The following is a 17,732-nucleotide window of genomic DNA, read 5'->3' as shown; positions in this document are numbered from 1 at the left end:
ACATCACCTCCAAAATGGATAAGTAAGTTGCTAAATACTCCCTCCATTCAACTCCACACTACACTTATGCTTTTTGCACGGGTATTAAGGAGCGGATTAAAAAAACGTTTAAAAGTACATAGGGAAAAGAATGGTGGGGTTAAAAATGTTAAAAAAATATAAATGTGGGGTTTTATGGTGGATTAGAGTGGGCCAACAATGGCATTTGATGTAAATAAGTTGTTGGAATTAGGATAAAATTGTCTTTTTTATTTCCTTTTTAGGAAAGGTGTAGTGTGGAGTTGAATGGATGAAAAGGGTATATGTGTAGTGTGGAGTTGAATGGAGGGAGTACTATGGAGTAGTCCGGTAAAATATACCCCCTCTCATTCACTTGAATCACACCATTCAAATAAGATATTACTCACATATATTCAATTAATGGTATAATCTCAGTGAATGAGTGAGTGTATACAATTTTGTTTTTCTCCGGATATAGTGTACTACGTAATTGAGTAATTAGAAATTACTCGGTATTCTTTACGGCATAAAATTTCTTCAACACTTTCGAAGAAATTTGTAGACAAAGGCTCCTTGTGTTTCTTAACTCTCATCAGTTGGTCTATTTGTTTTAAGATTAAACAGGTCAAAGATACTTATTAGGGGGACAAGTGTTTGGTTAGCCCCTCCCCATTTCTATTCTTTTCAATCTATATATTTGACTCGTTTTAAGTTTAACACAAATATATATGTTCGTCTTAAATAAAAATCCGTGCTTTTTCATGAGAGTTATAACATATCTTGATTTTAACTTCTTCCTAGGAAATTTATGATAAAAATTACTCAATATGTCGAACAATAAGGTCATAAAGTCCTCTGTTAAGGAGGATAAATAAATGATACTACCTCTGTCTCGTTCATTTTTTGTCATTTTTCATATTGGGGTGTCTCAGTCATTTGTTGTACTTTCTATTTTAAGAATGAACTTCATAAGCAATTTGATCATTCAAACTCAATTTGTTCCACTTGTCATTTACTAATTGGCTGCTAATTCCTCTTTCATTGGTTTTTGTGCCTAAAACCAAAGGACAACAATTGACCGAGACGGAGGGTGTATTTACGTACCCAATGTTTCGACGTATTTTGACATATAACTTTGAAAATTATAGGTACGGGAGGAATAATGTAGGGGCATATACAACGTTCCTGTACGGATCTCCTGCAATAATAGCACACAAATTCTTACTTAAGACCGGCAGTATCCGTCTGAAATTGTAGACGGATACCATTTTGTGAGACAAAATGCCCATTTGGAGGATAGTGGGAGGCACATGGGGGTGTCCCCACCTTGTCCCCTCTATTTGTTTTGTGAGTGTAACTACCCGTTTCAATATTCGACCCGTCTTAAGCAAGACCAACTCATAATAGCATGCTCACCATTACTTTGCAAAAAAATATTAACAGCAACCACGGGATTTAAACAAGGTTGGCCCTCAAGTGAAGTATTAGGACCTCATTCAGTTACAACTATTCATGGATCACGTCATCAACACGTCAAGGGCCTCCTTGCAAGTGAGTTCAACCACCGTGATGCCCTTACTCGGGTTGCACTACAATTCCAGCCTTGTATCGTAGCTGCTCTAGAGTCATGGTTTCAAATGGGTCGAATAAATACCTTCTATCAAATAAAAAGGGTAAGTTAATAAGTATTGTTTCGTAAAACACTTCCATCTTCCCAAACAGTTCTTTATGAGGCACAAGAATCAATGATATGAGAAATGACTTGCTTAAAGAGATAATCCTAATTGGTACATGTGAAATATTGATAACTTATACATGCTTAACATGAAATCATAAAGAAAATTTTGAGACACCCAATTCAAATAAGAAAAGCGTGAAGAGAACTGATCGGGACCTAATTATTAAATTATACTCTGTAATATATAAGATAATATGACAGTTTGAATTTGTCCTTGTACATGAAATAAAATTAAATAGGTAACACTGGAGTTTATGGGAAGATACATGGGTGGTCTGGAATTAGGTCCCGAGATAAATGATCTTGAGAACTTATTCTCAGCTGTGAATGAAGGGGTTAGAGCTCAGACATGGAACTTCCCTGGAACGCCTTTCCGCCATGCCCTCCAGGTTTTTTTCATAAAGATTATAAAACATTTGCGACATGATTAGGATTGATGGAATAGTTATTACGAAAATAATATGGTTTATTTATGATTTCTCCTTTATTATTACATTAAAATCGATGGTCTTTGCTTTGTTAAATATAGTGTCGAAAGAAGCTTACTGAGAAACTGACAGTGGAATTGATGAAGAAGAAAAGAGAAGGTAAGAAAAAGGGAGCAACAAGTGATATGATGGATAGGTTGATGCAAAGTAAGGATAAAGAAGGGAGACATTTAAGTAATGAGGAGGTGGTAGATAATGTTTTGAGCAACATTGCCATAAGTTATATTGGTATCGCTTATCCTGTTACTTGGTGCATGTACTTTCTGGCCAAGAATCCTCATGTTCTTCAAAAACTTCGGGTAATTTAAATCTTTACTGAATAATTGCTTATTATTTGCATTGGTATAAAATTTAACAATGCTTATTATTTGCATTAAAACAACCCAAATGCTCGTATTAATTAGCTAGTTTATACTAGTATTATGTTAAAATAATAGAATCTTCTATCCTTGGCAATATAGAGCCGTTGACAGCAGAGCAATCAAGGCTCCAATGAGCTGCTGCACATACGCATGAATCATTGTCAAAATGATTCCCTTCCTTATTTAGCTTATAGACTTTTGTATAAATAGGAGAAAGTTGGCAAAAGTTGTACAGAATACATTATATAGAAAGAATAATAATATCCCAAAGGCTATCAATTCTAATATGGTATCAGGTTAGGTTTAATTACGCCTGCCTCTTTCTTCTTCTTGCAAAACAACTACTATTGATCTCCTGCCGTCATGACAGGCGAAATAGTTCCAAATCAAACTTCGAATCAAACTTATTCAGTTATTCAAGTCGAGAATCCGAGTACCAATATTACTCAGGTTCTCTTCAATGGCTCCAACTACGACGAATGGTCACGCTCTTTTCTCTTGGCTATTTTAGCCAAAGGAAAAGATGGATACAATGACGGGTCTGTTCCGAAACCCGCTGAAACAGCCGACACTTTCAAACAATGGCGATCTACTAATGCTCTTGTAACTTCCTGGATTTTCAATTCTATTGAATCCACACTTCGCAATCAAATCACATCTCGTCCCGAGGCTAAACTACTCTGGCAAGACATCAAAAATCGGTTTTGCCAGGGGAACGACCCACGGATTTACCAACTTCAGGCGGATCTTGTTGCTTGCCGACAAGGCCCCGCTGAATCTTTGATGTCCTACTATGGTCGTATGGTGAAGCTCTGGGACGACATACTGACTCTTGATCCTCTTCCAAAATGCTCCTGTGACTCTTGTGACTGCGATTGGGTCACTTTGATGGATGCAAGGCGCGAGAAACGGAGGACAAGGGACTTCCTGATTGGCCTCGACGCCAAATTTGACAACATTCGATCACAAATTCTCGGTATCAACCCTTTACCCAATCTTAATTTAATTTATAATCGTCTTTTACAAGACGAAAGTCTTCGATCTATGTCTCTGCTTTCGAATGCATCAAAGTCTTCAATGTTTGCCATGGTAGAACGACAATTTAATAAGAAAATCAAAGTCTTGCGTAGTGACAATGGGCGAGAATTCACATCTTTACTTAATTTTTTTAACACTCAAGGAATTTTATTTCAAACTTCCAACGTTGGGACTCCTCAACAAAACGGGCGGGTAGAACGGAAACATCGCCATATTTTAAATGTTGCCCGTGCTCTTTTATTTCAAGCTAGTTTACCAATCTTCTTTTGGGGCGAGTGTGTAATGAGTGCGGTCCATCTCATAAATCGCACTCCTACACCTCTTCTTCAAGGGAAGACCCCATATGAAATGCTTTTTAACAAACCTCCTCCTATGGAGAACCTTTGTGTTTTTGGATGTCTTAGTTACGCTAAGACTTTAAATCGTAACAAAGACAAATTTGCTCCCCGTAGTCAAAAATGTGTTTTTATCGGGTATCCCTTTGGTAAGAAAGGATGGCGTCTCTATAATCTAGACACCGGATCTTACTTTGAATCCCGCGACGTTGTTTTTATTGAAAACGAGTTTCCCTATGAAAAATTGGGTCTTCAAGAGGACGACCCAACATCGTCTTCGTTTTTGCGTGATAGTCTTACTCCCATTCATGAGACTGTTCTAATTACAAGCCCAACTTTGGAAACGGCCCACACTGCCACTCCACACTCATCACACATCTCTGGCCATACCAAGGCTCAACAAAGCCCACACACGGACCAGCACACCCCCATGAGTCCTAATATGGGCCCAAATTCTCCCGAGCCCAGACAAGGCTCAAAGGAGCCTGCCATCAATGAAGCCCACTCTAACAGGGCCGAGATGCAGCACCTTAATGGGCCTGCCGAGCCTACCACTGATCCAGCCCCACCACAATTGGGTCGTGGTCACCGTATCAAAATCCCGAATTCTAATTTAAAAGATTTCGATCAGCCGCCCGTCCACCCATCAACTCACTTGCTCTCCGCATCGTCATCATCTTCAGGTACTAAATTCCCGATTTCTCATTATCTTAGTAACAATAAATTTTCTCCTAATCATAAAATTTTTTTGTCGGCCGTGACCAACAATTACGAGCCTAGTTCCTTTAAAGAAGCTGTGCAGGTACCCGAATGGCAAGACGCCATGAACCTTGAACTCGACGCTCTTGAAAGAAATAACACTTGGACCGTCGAAGATCTTCCCGCAAACAAAAAGGCAATTGGATGCAAATGGGTCTATAAAATAAAATACAACTCGAACGGGACTATCGAACGCTACAAAGCCCGACTTGTTGCCATGGGAAATCTTCAAGTCGAGGGTGTCGACTACAATGAAACATTTGCTCCCACAGTGAAACTAGTGACCGTTCGCACTCTTCTTGCAATTGCCGCCGCAAAGAATTGGTCTTTTCATCAAATGGACGTTCACAACGCCTTCTTACACGGTGATCTCACCGACGAAGTCTACATGAGACCGCCACCGGGATCTCATAATATTCCAGAAGGGAAGGTTTGCAAACTTCAAAAGTCCCTATATGGTCTTCGCCAAGCCCCTCGATGCTGGTATGCTAAACTCGCTTCCGCCTTACTCACTTATGGTTTTAAACAAAACCCTTATGATCATTCTCTATTTTCCTACACAACCCCCGAAGACGAGATTCATGTCCTTGTCTACGTTGACGACCTGGTCATTTGTGGGAACGTGGACACAAAAATCGCCGAATTCAAACATTACTTGACCACATGTTTCCACATGAAGGATCTCGGGACACTCAAATATTTTCTTGGGCTAGAAATAGCTCGCAACAAAACTGGCATCTTTGTCTCCCAAAGGAAATATGCCCTCGACATCTTAACCGAAGCCGGTCTCCTTGGTGCCAAACCCGCAGATATCCCCATGGAACCCAATCATCAACTTGCTCTATCAACAACACCGACCTTGCATGACCCCCAACCATATCGACGACTTGTTGGACGATTAGTCTATCTTTCCATAACACGACCGGAACTTATTTACTCGGTACACATCTTGGCTCAATTTATGCACGCACCTCGGAAAGCTCATTGGGATGCGGCCTTACAAGTCGTACGATACTTAAAGAAATCCCCGGGACAAGGTATTTTTTTACGGTCCGAAAGTAACCTACAACTGCAAGCTTATTGCGATTCTGATTACGACAGCTGCCCCATAAGCCGGCGATCCGTTTCGGCCTACATCGTCTACCTCGGGTCCTCTCCCATTTCATGGAAGACAAAGAAACAAAACATCGTCTCTCGCTCCTCCTCCGAAGCCGAATACCGTGCCATGGCACAAGCCACATGCGAGATCAAATGGTTGAAAGGGCTCCTTGAGTCCCTCGGCATACCTCACACGGCACCCATACAATTGCATTGTGACAATCAATCCGCGATACACATCGCCAAAAATCCCGTTTTTCATGAACGGACAAAACACATCGAGATCGACTGTCATTTCATTCGGGACGAGATTTTAAAGGGTGTTATCGCTACTCCTTATGTCCATACAAAAAGCCAGCTCGCCGACATATTTACTAAAGCTCTTGCACGTTCATCTTTTGACGAGTTGCTCTCCAAGTTGGGCGTTTCGAACCTCCACGCTCCAACTTGAGGGGGGTAATAGAATCTTCTATCCTTGGCAATATAGAGCCGTTGACAGCAGAGCAATCAAGGCTCCAATGAGCTGCTGCACATACGCATGAATCATTGTCAAAATGATTCCCTTCCTTATTTAGCTTATAGACTTTTGTATAAATAGGAGAAAGTTGGCAAAAGTTGTACATAATACATTATATAGAAAGAATAATAATATCCCAAAGGCTATCAATTCTAATATAAAACACTTTCTAATTTACCAAAATCTCCGACTTTTCAAACCTGTTTTAATAACATTCTTAAGTTATGATATGGATGATTGCCTACCAGCGTCTTGAAATTTGTGTGTTATAATTACCAATTTTATACAAGAGTTAATGTACTGGTGAATTGATGTCAACGTTTCCAATTATATTTATATGTATAAATTCATTATGTGATTGAAAATACAATCAAACTTTAAAGAAATTTTCACTTACTATGCCGACTTGACATATATTAATTTTCCTCGACTACGGAGTAATCGGAAACTAGGAGTTTCAATACTGGACTATGTATTTTTCATTGGTATGTCCACCAATCACGATTTAATTATGTACCATTATTCGGACGATAAAATGAAGATAAATATGGCTATAAATTACAAATAATCTTGAGTAATATCTTCATATGGTTGAGGTTATTGGGCTAAAATGAAATTCATATACAGCTTTTTTTTCTAAGTTAATCTTTTATTTTTTGACCTTTTATATAAAAAGATTACTTTAACAAGAAAAGACAAAATGATGTTGAAAAAACAAAATGAGATTACGAAATTTACCACAAATTTTAGTATTTCTATGTTAACTAATTTGTTCAAATCCTAGACCAATCACATTATTTAACATATTATATTGATGATATCAAATATCGGAATATAGGAAGAGAATATGGAAATGGCTAGGGAGAAAAATGGTGTTGACGTGACCTACGAAGATTTCCCGAAACTGAAATACACAAACAAGGTGCGGAATATACGAGTTATCCTTGCCCGTTTGCTAATTTTGTGATTGTTATAGCTATGTTTTTTTCTTAACGATAGATCCAAATTGCAATGTGGTTGCCATCAAATCATTATATTATAATCTCATTCAAGTTACTAACAACACAGTTTGAATAAGAGACTTTTAAGTTAATCGAGAACATAGTTTAACTTCTTAAATCAATTCATTCTTCGACTCTATGAGAATTTGTTATATACTTATATCTAAAAAGCCGATCATATTTCCTACATTATTTTGGCAATAGATACATTTCGACTCATTTTCTATTATTGATTTTCGGGCCAAAAATAAAGTTAAATGAAGTTAAACAAATGTCCCCGTTAAGGGAGTACGTAGTTCATAGCTTACATAAATGAAAAACAAGTATTTAATGTCAAATTAAGAATTACGAAAGGGGAATCTACGCAGATTTCCAGTCACTTACTAATTAGATACGCGTAACGGGAAAGTAGCAAACAGGGGCGGACCGAGGAAAATTTCTTTGGTGTAGCAAAATCAAGCAATAACTAAACATGCACTAATCATCCTTGCTTATACGGAATAATAACAAGTTCTCCGTATAGGGATGTCATTAATTGGGGCGGGGCGGTGGTGGATATAGGTCTCCCATGCCCGCTCCACCACCCGTGGCGGGTACAAGTTTCCAAAACTATTCCCGTCCCAACGGGTGTAAAAAACCGTACCCGCCTCGCTTACCTATTAACCCGTTACACCATAATTTTATTCGATAATTTTTTCACAAAAGTTGATTTAATCACCTATTAATTTCCATTTTTTGTAATTTAACTTTATAAGGTTCGTTTTTCATCAAAGAAGTAAATAAAAAACATTACAAAATAACTATTATTAGCATTATATCTTAATTATAACTAAATAAGATTTAAAAAGTTGTCATAATCGTACTAATTTTTTTAATGATTGACGAGTAGGCGGGTATGTGGTGGGTAAGATGCAAAATCCATCCCAGCCCCATTATCTATGGCGGATACAATTTTCGTACCCGCACCCGCCCCACCACCCGTCAAAGCTCTACCCATCTCCGCTGACATTCCTAACTCCGTATAAAATAATTCATATACTTTATCTTAAAAACTAATTTCTATCTCAAAATAATCTCGTAGGAATATGAGTTTACACATTTTTCATGAAGTCATTTGGACTTGATTTTTGCCAATTTATACATTTTTTTCCGTTAAAATTTTATTCTTCGATATTTATTTACAATTATTTATTTCAATGATACTATTCAAATGTTAGAGATTATAAGCTAGGTGTAGTTCTTTTTTTCATTTACACTCTCATTTATTTTTTTTATTTTTTTTGGTGACGAGGGGTTTATTCCCCCCGAGCCCAGGCATTCCAGCGTCACCACCTGGACCATGTAAACCACCCCAAATGGGACCGCCGAGATAACCGCATGCATTGCTCATCCGTGGGTTCGAACACGGGACCTCGCAATTCTTGCCTTTTTAAGCTTTGAGGTTACCCAAGTCTACCACTAGACTCCAAGCACTTGGTTCACTCTCATTTATTATAGTAAATGAGTGTTTTTATATACGAGTACTTTATATAAAAAATCGTTTTATACTTTAAGACGATCTTACACAACAATTATTTTTAACTCAATACATAATCAATTTAACAAATATTTATCAATTTTGGTATCTAGAAATAGGAATAAATGGATTTAAAAAAAAAAAGGAATAAATAATGGGTATTTACTATACCATACTAATACTCGTACACTCGTACTAAATAATTACACAAGAGTATTTATATTCTTTTCTTACCTCTAGGCATGGAAGAGAGAAAAATAATGTTATGCATGTTAGTGTATGGAGAGTGAAGGAATGAATTATGGCGGTGAATTAGTGGAAGTGGATGAAAATAGAGTAGTAATAAGGCTACATTTGTCATCGTATGGTGTAGCAAAATTTCAATTTCTCACAACTTTTTCCTTTAATGGTGTAGCATTTGCTACATGATTGATCAACGTGGGTTCGCCCCTGGTAGCAAATAACCCTCAAAGATTTACTCATATGTGCAAATCAATCCCATAACTTTCAATATGTGCAAATAAGCCTCAAATGTTTCACATTTGGCGCAATTTACCTTCTTTTAATTTATTTATCTAATATTGAATGTAATACTCCCTTTCTTATTTATTTCCCATTTAATTTCTCTCATTTTTGTAAGAAATTTGGACAATGGACCAATCTAGATTCTAGCCTTACCACACTCCTTTACTCTTAAACCCAATTTTCTTTCTTCTTAGCCTCTCAGGCATGTTGCACTACTCCTGCTACGCTACCTCCTCCCACGTGAACCTCCACCACCACCACCACCACCACCACCTATGGCGTCTCTCTCTCTCTCTACAATTCACCACAGCGACACAACCCAGGTTCACTAACGCACCACCATGACCGCACTACGTCGATTCACCGCACATGCCATCTAGCACCATCGACACCATATTTGCCGAGGAAGGGGATTCGTGGATGGATTAAGAGGATTCATTGGTGAGGGATGATGTTATTCGCGTGGTTGGGATCATTTTCGACAAGAATGGGGGTGATGGTCAGCGAGGGTGGTCGGAGGTAGAGTATTGCAAACTTGCTTCGTTGAACTAAACTTAGGTTTGTGGTGGTCGGGATATGTGGTGAAGATCGATCTTGGCCTGGTTGTCGGAATAAGGCAGGTGGTGGTGTGCTGGTGTGGTTATAAGAGAAGGGTAATTTTGGGTTTTTACAAATTAGCAATAATGTATGTGAAAGTATATTATTGACTAATTGTGTTAATTCAATTTTAATGTTTTAATATTACAGATTTTTTATGAGCGAATTGAATTGCTCCAAAACATAATGTTATGTGGCTTATTTGCACATATTGTAAGTCATGGGTGATTTGCACATATGAGTAAACTTTTGGGGGTTATTTGCTATTTTCCCGATACGCGTAATTAGTTCTATCATTTTAGGAAATATAAATTTATAAAAAATTTATATACATATGTTCTGTATTAACCAAACAACCTATCATTTAATGTAATTTATGTGAATTAAATATTTTTGTTAATATAAGATAACGTACACAATGCATTATATGCAATAATAATGCAACAATTTGCAGGTTGTGGAAGAAACTATTAGAATAGCTAGCATTTCTGGCTTTATATTCAAGAAAGCTACTGAAGACATAAAATTTGAAGGTGCGTCCACAATATTTAACTAATACATGCCAACGTGTCACACTTCAACCACATATATGAAAATATAATAGCTAGATTCTGATTAAAGCGACTCACTATTCAAGCTCAGCTTATATGGTACAACTAACTCAAACCTAAAAATATTAAATATTTTTAAGTTTTAATTTTCCGTATAGGGTCACTTTTTACATGATGCAATACTTGGCAAAATTGTAGTTCACAAACTATTGTTCCCTTTCTTAATCTTGTTCATTAATTCAGTAATATATAAGATAATTTCATCAAAATAAAATAATGGTAATACTAGAGAAATGACTGGAAAAATTGATCTCTATATAGGTTATTTGATACCAAAAGGGTGGAATGTACTAGTGTGGCTAAGGTTCCTTCACATCGATCCATCAAACTTTGAGGATCCTTTGACTTTCAATCCAGACAGATGGGACGTATGTCAATCTTACTCCTCAAATATTTATATATATAACAGCTTTTACTACTTTAGTCTCACTATAGGGTTTGTTTATAAGTCTTTATATTTTCCATTACATAATAGTAAATCCGATAATAAACCTAATCATAAATTAAACAATTAGATGTAGTCTAAATGAGACATGAACAATTAAACTTATTGTCATAGTGATAGCGTGTACTCATTTTCAAATTTTTTGATAAATTTATTTAATGCTTTATTATACTCTCTTTCGTTACAATTATTCATCTATTTGTTCTATAATAATTATTTATTATTTATATTTAAAGAATATTTTAATGACTAATTGACGTCCATTTGTATTTTGTTCCACCTGTTATTTTATAACAATAACAATAATTAGCCTTCTCTTTCTTTCTTAATTTTGTTTCCATGTAAAGATAGATAAATGATCGAAACAATTAGAATATGTTATTGGTTTTAAGACAAATTTTTACTTTTAATTTTATATCAAAAAAATCGATGATATCAATATTGTCACTTTAATGTGACAATATTTACTTGTAACACTATAAGGATAACACGGAATAGTGACGGACAAATCCGTCACTATATAGCATTTCCCGTCACAAAAAGCGGGTTTGTGACGGATAATCCGTCACAAACCGGCGTCACTGTATATGGTCACAAAAAGCGGGTTTGTGACGGCAATTCCGTCACAAATGCATCTGGGACGGATTTGTGACGGATAATCCGTCACATAGTTTATCTCACGTGACACGTGTTACCCGTCACAAAAATAAGACGGATTATCCTTGCAAATTTCTGAACTTGTGACGGCTTATCCGTCACATATTTTGTCATAATATTTCATTTTGTGACGGATTATCCGTCACAAATTTCTGTTCTTGTGACGGATTATCCGTTGCAAATAGCAGTTTTTGTGACGGACTATCCATCACAAATAGAGGAAACTTGTGACGGATTTGTGACGGCTATTCCGTCACATACTGAAGCAGCATTTTTTAAAAAAACCAGCAGGTTTGCTGCTGGCCACAATGCACGTAGCATTGTTTCAGTAAAACCTGCAATATACCACACAACCCCGTCGACCGCAAAGCGGGAATCTATGTCAAGTCGACCGCAAAGCAGGAACCAATCAACAATACGTTTTAACTAACACCAACACCAAATCATAGAGATAAAGGTTGTGTTTTTATAAATAAAATCTAACATAAGTTAGTGGTTTACATAAACTTCATCAAATCTACCAAGGTTCAAGATTTGATTTTTATTTAAGAAACTAAGAGTTTACCTAATCGAGGTGACGTGTTGACTACCAAATGGATGACCGTCATCCGTGAAATCGTCTCTACGAAATGGAGGCGGGCCACCTGGGCACGTGGGGTGGGGGGGGGGGGGAGGGGGAGTCCATCCAAACTGCTGGTACAAGAACGCCTCCATGCTATCTCCTTTGTGCTTTTGGGTCATCATCAAAACAAACAATAATTTAAACATCAACAATAAAAACAATGGCTACTAATTTTAAACCAATTTCTAACTTACAATTTATATTCTTCTAATTTCTAACTAGCATAACAATTTGTAAATGACATTTTAAACCAATTTCCAACTTTTGACATTAGTTTATAATCATATCTAACTTACATTTTAAACAAATTTCTAACTTACAATTTATATTCTACTAATTTCTAACTTATATTTTTAATCAATTTACAACATTTTGACCAATTTCCAATATTTTACTAATATATTAACTTTTATAACTAACATAACAATTTATAAGCTATTAATATACTACTAATTTCTAACTAACATAACAATTTCTAACTTACATTTTAAAACAATTTCTAACTTACAATTTATATTCTACTAGTATACTACTAATTTCTAACTTATATTTTTAACCAATTTACAACATTTTTGACCAATTTCCAACATTTTACTAATATATTAACTTTTATAACTAACATAACAATTTATAAGCTATTAATATACTACTAATTTCTAACTAACATAACAATTTCTCACTTACATTTTTAACCAATTTCCAACATTTTTAACCAATTTCTAATATTCTACTAAAATATTAACTTTAACAATATCAACAACAATAATAGCTAATCACACAACATCAACTATAACATCAACTTTAACAACATAAATAATAACTACATCAACAACAATAATGGCTACTATCCTAGAGTCATTAGCATACTTTAAATAATAATTAGTAATTTAAAAAGATAATTAGTAAGAAAAGATTACCTAATTAACTAAAACTGAAAATGGTGGTGGTCGATGTGCGGTGGCAGCGTGCGGCAGCGGGAACAGGTGGCGGCAGCGGCGGTCTTGACAGGTGGCGGTGGCTGATGGGTGAACAATGGTGGTGGTCGATGTTTTGGGGTAAATAATTGGAGAAATTGATTTGGGGGAAATGAGAAAGGTAAAGGGGGTCGCGGCTTTGTTTTCTCAGAAAAAAGAAACTTGTGACGGAATATCCGTCACAAATTCCGTCCCAATCTCGTGTTTTTTTGCTCTTTGTGACGGAATATCCGTCACAAGTTTCTCTTATGTGACGGAATATCCGTCGCAGAAATACTTTTCAGATTCTCTCTAAGTGACGTGATGTGTGTCAGCAAAAGAAAATTTGTGACGGAATATCCGTCACAAATCCGTCCCAATCCCGTGTTTTTAATCCACTATGTGACGGAATATCCGTCACATGTTTACTTTTTCAGATTCTCTTTTGTAACGGAATATCCGTCACATAAGAGGGACTTGTGACGGAATATCCGTTGCAAATCACTGTTTTTGTGACGGACTATCCGTCACAAGTTCCTCTTTTGTGACGGGTAAACCGTCATAGCCTTTGGCGCCCTTGTTTTTGTTAACGCGCCAAATTCATGCGACGGTATGTGACGGATAGTCCGTCACAAGTGTCTTTCCGTCACAAACCCGTGTTTTGTGACGGGATTTTCATCCGTCACTATGCCGTGTTATCCTTGTAGTGTAAACTATGACTTTTAAAGATTAAAAATAATTTTCTCCAAAATCTACAGTGGTTGTACAAAAACAAAAACAAAATAAAGAGTATTATTTAATAGTAAAAATACTACTAATTGTACTTGGCAGTCTCTTCCAAAACATGGAACATATCTCCCTTTCGGAGGAGGAGCAAGAACTTGTCCCGGAAGTACGATGGCTCGTCTCATTACAGTTCTTTTTCTCCACCACTTGGCTATTGGATATAGGTAACATTTTCCGCCCTTTTGACCAAGAAATAAAAAATAAATTTTAGTTTAGTTTTATCTAGTTTATAAAGTTATGCTGGTTCTTAATTATTTTTCGATAAATGTCATCTATATATGTTGCATAAACTCTAATTTCGACACAAACACCAACAACTAAAATAAGAGGTAATGATATGATAAAACTTATGATATCAAAACTTATTTATTCAGTAGGTAGATGATACCACCAGTTGTAATATACAACTGGTGGTACTAGGTTTAAACCCGTGAAATTCACGGGCCTACTCTAATAGTTTTAATATTGTATACTTGTAATTAAACGCTCATATTTCTTATGATGATGATAATGATACTCATTTTATAATGATAATTTTATTCGTAGCATATCTGATTTAATAATGTCATAAATCATTTTATTTATACTTTATTCAAATATTCGGTTGACGTTATTCCGTAAAAACTTTATTCATTGTACATTTGTTTGATCCATCATACTCGCAGCCTAGATATACACATTCTTTCTATGAATTGTCAGTCAGGTACTCCGTATTATATTTTTAGAACTCAGAAATTGGTATTCAGAAGTCATTAAGGAATAAGAAAAGAGACAATCACCTTAATGCTTCTTTGAGACGATATACTTCCATTGCACTTGTCTTTCTTGCAGACACATATACCACAAAACTTCTAACAACTTTACGGTACAGTACTTAACGGTTGTGTCCATATATCATAATGATTTCAAGAGTAACATATCTTCTCGCCTTAATTTCAATGAGCATATTGAAATCGAAACATATACAATAGTGTTATGATCAGTAAATCTAATACGTAATTGATTAGGGATATCAGTGGTCAATACCTTCCCGTTTGGACCTTGAATACACTGAATGATAATAATGGGCCATTTCACTGGTTCCCCGACGACTTCTTGTTGTAGCTCTTTATATCCCTTAAATGCATAACGCGTCCGCTGATCTCCGTCATAGGCATGTTCGCTTTCAAGTGATGTATGACGGCATGAGTGCAAATGAGGACCATAGTTGAAAATATAGTAATTGGATTCTATATTTGTGAGTGTTTATGTCGATCATTGAGAATAATTGCAGCGGTGGTTGACATAGTTAATTTATACGGAGTAGGTTTTTTTATTTTGTTAACTTGAACGTGATTTAGGATGTAAATCTCGAGATTAGGGGGTAATTGAAAAATGTTAAAATTATGGAAAAATCTGGAAAAGATAACGTGTAACTATTTTTGTAATTAAATCCCACTCATATAGGAACATTTTACAAATCCTAGTCAATTAGGATACTTTTTATGTATAATATAAAATATATTACGTATAAATGGGGATGGGAATTGGGGATAATATATGGAATATTCCGTGCACATCATATATTCCATGCTACTTTTTTTTATGTTTTTATTTTATTTTGCTATTAGAGTTAGGTGTCATTGCATTTAAGCTTCTTATTGACTGCCACGTAAGATTGTAATGTAAAATTAAGATGCCAAGTCAGCTTCTTTGGAACCTGCATTAGAGAAATATATGATGTTGTTTAAGATTTATAATAGAGTTTTTGAGATTAGCGTAAAGTTAATGAGCTTTATTGTAATGTTTTTGACGTCCTTTACATAAGTATTGAGCTTAAAAATTTATAAAGAAACTCAAAAACAATACATATAAGCTCAATACATATAACCTAAAAACTTTCATACACAAAAAAGATACACACAAACTCAATTAAATTTCCGATGGTTATACAATACTATTGTACACCTGGTGGTGTAATCCTAATTACCGGATTTATGAGGTTCGCCTCAAATTCAAGGACTAATTCCTTTCCTAAATTCAAATTATTTTAAATATCACGTTCTCTTAACTAAATAAAAACAACAATGTAAGTTGTAAAATGATTGGGGCAACTAAACACTATAAGTTGTAAAATGATTGGGGCAACTAAACACTATAGTCGTACTAACTGATACAAGCAATAACACTTCAATTAATATGTTCTCTAACAATAGCAGCTTGGATAAAATTACGAACTCAATGATTGAGTAACAATTATACTAAATAAAAAGAGTGGCGATCGACTTGTTATAATTTTTTTTTTAAATACTTTGCAAAAACAAAATATCAGACTTATATGATGCTCATGAAAAGGGAATGTTAATAAGTAGTGTTGAAACTTATAAGGGAAAGTTTTATCACCTTATGATCCTATCCGACTTGAATAATCCAAACTTATCAGGAATCTTTATAAATCATGAAATAATTTTTTCATACCCTAGTTAACTAATAAAAGGGAAAATACATATTTTATGTATAAACTGAAAATGTATTTTGGTAATAAAAATATACTCGTATAAGATTACAGAATTTCTTTTTGTTAAGACTTCTCCTGTCTTGTATCACGTTCACGTTCACCATGTGACAATCCCACTATCACACATGTTCATTAGGCATGACCACAACAATACTAGCTACATACACCATTCTTTACATTAATTTTATATTTATGCTTAACCGTCATCTAAAGATCAAAAGATAACTATTAAGGGAACCGCCAACCCACATTACCTCTTAAAAAAAAATGTTTGTTATCATCGAAACAATACCAAAACTGAAAACACATAATTACATTTTGTGTCATTTAGATCGTAATTATGTGAAATACAATAATCTTATTAGTTATAGAGTAGTTAACATTTAACAATATAGATATGTTCTTATTTTTTAACCTTTTGCAAATTTATTGGTTACACCTAGAATAACTTTTATTTGTTTTTACTTTTTTTTTTCTTTACAAATTGGATTTTGATGTACTATTGTCAAAATAAACAGGTGGGAATTAGCAAATCCTGACATGTTAATAATATACCTTTCCCATCCTGTACCAGCCGACGGTGTTGAAGTTTCCTTTAGCAAGATATAATGCTCATAATAAGCACGGAATATATCAATTATCTTTTTCTTATTATGTATTAATGACTTATGTATGTTTCCATATTTAATCCATGTTGCATGTATGTATATGGGCCTATGATGACATGTCATCAAGCTACTTCTTCACGATGCTCCTGAATTACCTACTGCACGGGAGATCTCTACTTCGCTGAGGCAGTATTATTTGGACTGAATTAGTTTGCTTTCGCCGAAACAATGTATTCTTTGTTACCAAATATTTTACCCTTTCACTTGTGATTCTAGTAGGTAAGGTTTAAAAATAAACTTTATATTATATATGAAGATGATTGTAAACATTATGGAAAATATTCTGCTATTTTGCATTCTTTTTAATTTCTCTCTTGTGAAATTTTTGTAGAAATTTTATGAAAATTTGTATGATGAATTTACCAGGCTCTGTTCATGAGATCAAATTAAGAAATCAGTTTTTTTTTTGTACTATCGCTAAACCAATAACTATGTCAAACGTGCAATTCCCAAGTTCTAGTCATGGGAATCATGTCAAAATTTTAATGATCCCATGCTAATCACATCATTTACTTTATG

The 17,732-nt window shown here is 35.3% G+C and overlaps 1 protein-coding gene across 1 annotated transcript in view; it reads left to right on the top strand.

Annotated features, from left to right (window-relative positions):
• Nucleotides 1–17,448, top strand: part of LOC141638237 (ent-kaurenoic acid oxidase-like) — a 216,433-nt gene extending 198,985 nt beyond the window's left edge. The window contains exons 4-6 of the mRNA XM_074447649.1: nucleotides 10,847–10,953; nucleotides 14,094–14,212; nucleotides 17,064–17,448. Coding sequence (XP_074303750.1) covers nucleotides 10,847–10,953; nucleotides 14,094–14,212; nucleotides 17,064–17,154 — 317 coding nt within the window. The 3' untranslated portion in view covers nucleotides 17,155–17,448. The remainder of the gene's footprint in view (nucleotides 1–10,846; nucleotides 10,954–14,093; nucleotides 14,213–17,063) is intronic.
• The last annotated feature ends 284 nt before the right edge of the window (nucleotides 17,449–17,732 follow it).

This window comes from Silene latifolia, unplaced genomic scaffold (genome assembly GCF_048544455.1).
Source record: "Silene latifolia isolate original U9 population unplaced genomic scaffold, ASM4854445v1 scaffold_20.1, whole genome shotgun sequence".
NCBI classification, from domain to species: domain Eukaryota; kingdom Viridiplantae; phylum Streptophyta; class Magnoliopsida; order Caryophyllales; family Caryophyllaceae; genus Silene; species Silene latifolia.
This window is presented reverse-complemented; position numbering and strand designations above follow the sequence as displayed.